The sequence below is a fragment of the Micropterus dolomieu genome, unplaced genomic scaffold (assembly GCF_021292245.1).
Source record: "Micropterus dolomieu isolate WLL.071019.BEF.003 ecotype Adirondacks unplaced genomic scaffold, ASM2129224v1 contig_8979, whole genome shotgun sequence".
NCBI lineage: Eukaryota > Metazoa > Chordata > Actinopteri > Centrarchiformes > Centrarchidae > Micropterus > Micropterus dolomieu.
In genome coordinates, this window is record NW_025737965.1 from 1 (window position 1) to 4,961 (window position 4,961).

The 4,961-nt window shown below is 41.2% G+C and overlaps 1 protein-coding gene across 1 annotated transcript; it reads right to left on the reverse strand.

Annotated features, from left to right (window-relative positions):
• Window positions 1-2,009: 2,009 nt before the first annotated feature.
• Window positions 2,010-4,568, reverse strand: LOC123965266 (probable E3 ubiquitin-protein ligase RNF144A-A). The gene is made up of 5 exons (XM_046041834.1): window positions 4,174-4,568; window positions 3,831-4,049; window positions 3,606-3,706; window positions 3,164-3,319; window positions 2,010-3,074 (listed from the first exon to the last, which is right to left on the reverse strand). The coding sequence occupies exons 2-5, from the start codon at window positions 4,012-4,014 to the stop codon at window positions 2,622-2,624; spliced, it is 894 nt and encodes a 297-aa protein (XP_045897790.1). The 5' UTR covers window positions 4,015-4,049; window positions 4,174-4,568; the 3' UTR covers window positions 2,010-2,621.
• Between the last annotated feature and the right edge of the window lie 393 nt (window positions 4,569-4,961).

Below are 4,961 nucleotides of genomic sequence, written 5' to 3' on the forward strand. Positions count from 1 at the left end.
CACATCCGGGAGAGTTACGGTGTGGAGAAGCCCCAAAGAAGCGTACCACCCAGACTGTTGCATGCCCAGAGTGAAGCATGGGGGTGGATCAGTGATGGTTTGGGCTGCCATATCATGGCATTCCCTTGGCCCCATACTTGTGCTAGATGGGCGCGTCACTGCCAAGGACTACCGAACCATTCTGGAGGACCATGTGCATCCAATGGTTCAAACATTGTATCCTGAAGGAGGTGCCGTGTATCAGGATGACAATGCACCAATACACACAGCAAGACTGGTGAAAGATTGGTTTGATGAACATGAAAGTGAAGTTGAACATCTCCCATGGCCTGCACAGTCACCAGATCTAAATAGTATTGAGCCACTTTGGGGTGTTTTGGAGGAGCGAGCAACCAGCATCACGTCGTGACCTGGCCACTATCTACTACTAAGAATGGCTTAAAATCCCTCTGACCACTGTGCAGGACTTGTATATGTCATTCCCAAGACGAATTGACGCTGTATTGGCCGCAAAAGGAGGCCCTACACCATACTAATAAATTATTGTGGTCTAAAACCAGGTGTTTCAGTTTCATTGTCCAACCCCTGTATACACCTGTTCATATGCCGTTGTTGGAGTGTGTAGCTCGACGCAGGTATGTGCTGCTTGGCTTGCACCTCGTCCTCCCCACTTCTTCCTCGGACCCTGGCAGCCCTCCCTCCTCTGCTTCGCAGTCCGGGTTGCGTTCACGTGTTGTTTTCGTAGAGATCCCCACCACGATTCTATTATTTGGTTTGCTGTGCTTGCTCCCTCCAAATAACTGTCAATTATTTGAGGGTGGTTGGACCGCAGAAGATGCTGAAAGTCCCGCACAGGTCCGGTGCCAAGGTCCCCTCTAACAACTTGTGGACATCCTTTAAGGCACTCAACCACTTCAACATAATACCCTCCAATTACCTTTGGATCACTGTTTGGAGTGTTGGTGTCAATGCAGCCATTTCCATGCCATTGCCAGCCATGCCGAAAGGTTTGAGTTTATCATACAAGTCAATATGCCAGATGTAATTAGGTCCCTTTGAGAAGTAATTCTGTAGAAATCTCCTTTTCCTCAGTGAAACTCCTCTGGAATCCAACTCTTTCAAAATCAAGCATAAATCCTGTTTTCTTAGCTCATGCTCTCTACATTTATAATACATCCATATGTATCCGTGCCACTGTCCTGAGTACAGCAACTTTTTACGAATAAAACCGACTACTTTCTTCTGGAGAGGCCTCTTGATCTAATAATCCGTTTAAGTTTACTTTTACTAATTGCATAACCATGCCAATAAGCGGTAGTGCAATGTCAGCATAGGTAATGCCCAGTTCAAAGTAAAATCAATAGGCTGGTCCATACTGGGGCGTAGCGCTGGAAGCAACTGACTGATTGCAAACAGACCTCAAAAGGAACGGAAGAAGAAAAGTATTGCGAGGCAACGCAAAAGACTTGTGAGAAAACGCAAAAGTATTTTGAGGGAACGCAAAAAATATTGCGAGGGGACACAAAGTATTGTTAGGTAACGCAAAAATAACACTTCCTCTTCTGAACCCTAGGAGCCACCATAAAAAATACCATTTCCACCATATCTTAATGTCCTACCAGTGAATAAAAGCAATTCTACCTCCATGACCTCAAGATGTGGATCATACTGAAAGTTTCAGTGAGACAAGAGCATTCTTGTTCATAATACATTTTTTCAAAATATGGCTCTTCTGTTCCTATAGTTCCTACCAAAATCATCTGACTTCCCAACTCTAATCTCCTGGAAAAACAGAGCCAAGACACAATAATAAATTACACTTTTGGAAACAATCCATTTTCTGCAGATGAAACAATTTACACAGGAAGAGGTTTCAACCCCCCTACAGACTAAACTCATTAAGCATGTCAGCAACAGCAGGATAACAAAAACAGAAACATTATAGGAATCACATCAGATTTATTTATATAAGTACAAATTGTAGGAACTTTTACCATTTTACTGTTTTCTGATTCTTTATACTTTTATTTCACTACTACTTGTCACAGGACAGCTATAGTAACTTGTCAGATTTAGATTTTACATCTGATCAGTTTAAAAATGCGATGCATTGTTATAGATTAAATTACCCCAAAGTAGTTAAAATGACCTCCACCTCACAACATGTATGTACTATGTACACTTTTATGTATTAATACGGAATTATCCAATATAGTATTAATATACCAATGAAAGGGGCCTTTCTGCACAATGAAGACTTTTAAATTTAGCTAATAATACTTTTGTACTTTTACTTTATTTAAAATGTTGATTGTGTAGTATTGCTACTTTTACATAAGTAAATGATCTTAATACTTCTTTCATCATTGTAATTTGTTTACAGTGCTTTCACCAATGTATCACGATTAGTTTGATAATGAAACTGAAGTTAGACAAAGTTACAAAAACAGACCAAACCAAGTAATTTTCATGTAGTGGAGTTGTTCCAAACTTTAGTACCCTATGTATATATGGTGTTAAGTTCCTGTCTAAGTAATAGTTATAATGATTGGGAATCTTAACAACCTTTTTTAAAAACAGTAATTTGTTTTTCTTGAGATCACAGCGTTAAATCAACCGAATTATTTTCTATGCCACACAGGTAAAGAAGTCTGTCTAGGGGCAACACCAGTGGAGCAAAGATTGTATGGATTGAGCTTCAGGCACTCCTCAGTGAACTTCAGACACACAAAACAGAACTTCACCTTACAACGAGGGCAGATGATGGTTTTACATTGAGTTTTGTTATGCTCCACCAGAAAACCACAGGTGGGGCAGGCACGGATAGAGGGACAGCCAGTGACACCCTTAACATCATTGAAGATTATCTCTGGACAGTCTCTCAGTGTTCCTAGTGGCTGACTGATGCAGCAATTGTTTTCACAGCGGTCTGAACGTGGAGCCGGACCTCTCCATTCCCTCAAACACTGCCAGCAGAACATATAAGGCATTTTATTGCCAGGTGTGCACATTGTGCATTCAACACACAGATTGTTGAGATCAGCTCTCACCACGCGAGACTTGCAGCCAGGACACTGTTGAGTGAAGTTATACAGAATGAGAGGTTTTTAAATTCACCCTTTTTTCTAGGAACAGTTTGTGAATAGAGTATATAAATACTTACTAATTTGACATCCAAGTAATCCTGTGCAACATTACTGAAGAGTGTTTTTTCAAAGTACTCCATTTCTTCTTTAGTTAGAAGAGCCATTTTACAAACCTCCTCAAACGGCCACTCAACATGACAGTCAGTTTGGCCGCACACAAATCTGCACTCACCCTTACATATTAAAAAGAAACAAAAAGAAGAAGAAGAAGAAAACCTTGTAGAACAAATTCAAGAGCATCGGTCAATCTGCTCCTGCTGTGATTAACTCCTAAAAATAACATCCCTTTCTTCATTTAATGTATTTCATCTATGAGCTAATGATTCATGTTCTGTTTTTTTTTTTTACTACGAAACTATAATTTTACACTAACATTTCTTTACACACTGCATTTTACAGTAAAGTGCAATTAGTTAAATGTCTTTGAATTTCATGATGACGGTGATGTTAACAGTGTACCTGGTCCAGCAACCTGCGACACCAGTTGGTGAGAGACATCGGAGTGACGGCATGACCACAGGACATCTTTGCTCTGAGAGACTTGAAGTCCTCGCACAAAACTATGAGACACACACAACCAAGAAAAGATGCAAAGTGTAATAAGCTAATTAAGAGCTTCAGATTTAATAGTAGGTCAAAATAAGTTGTAGATAGAAGCCTTGTGCAGTAATTTATATTACTTACAATCTAAATCATCAACTCCATCCACAAATGTAAATGTTCTGTCTTGAGGGTCATAACACTTCCGTTCAGTTGTCGAACTTCTGCTTAGTTGAGAGCCAGAGCTCCTCTCCTCTCCATACCCGCTTCCCACTTCTCGACACCAGTTGGTGAGAGACATCGGAGTGACGGCATGACCACAGGACATCTTTGCTCTGAGAGACTTGAAGTCCTCGCACAAAACTATGAGACACACACAACCAAGAAAAGATGCAAAGTGTAATAAGCTAATTAAGAGCTTCAGATTTAATAGTAGGTCAAAATAAGTTGTAGATAGAAGCCTTGTGCAGTAATTTATATTACTTACAATCTAAATCATCAACTCCATCCACAAATGTAAATGTTCTGTCTTGAGGGTCGTAACACTTCCGTTCAGTTGTCGAACTTCTGCTTAGTTGAGAGCCAGAGCTCCTCTCCTCTCCATACCCGCTTACCACTTCTCTCTTCTGTAGGCCTACATGAGTCAAAATACATTTTGGCTAATGTTGGGTTTTGACATTATAACGATAAGAATTATAATACACTATAATCCTTGCAAAACGAAAAGATGCCCCTGATGGCCGACGGGTGGTGAAGGCTGCCACGAGACCCTGTGCTACAAGGAAGTCAACCTTTGGGGTAAGACAAAAGTTAGCAGAAACACACTAGGCAGAGAGCAGTCCCGACGGCCGACGCTGCAAGAACGTGAGCCTTTGGGCAGGAGCAGAAGACAGCAGAAGCACGTGGGTTTGGGCATCGACTCACAGCAAAGCTATCACACGTCGACCGCCCGAGGGGGAGGAACACCGCTAGGCTACCCGTGCCAAAGAAGACGCCAGCGGGGGGCTTCCGACTATGAGACATGGATTGAGGCGGTGACTGAGACCTCCGCAGATGAATGAGGAGGGGTAGGGATACGTCCCACCCTCCCTCCTGATAAGTACCTCTTCTACGCCCTTTTTTATGTGGTTTTATCTTTCTTTTTATTGAGCTGTCGCCCAAGGACGACATAGTTTATTTATATTATATATATATATATATATATATATATATAAATATAACGGCATGCCATTGTTGTGTACCAACCGTGTGGATTTGTGCATTTCATATTAAATA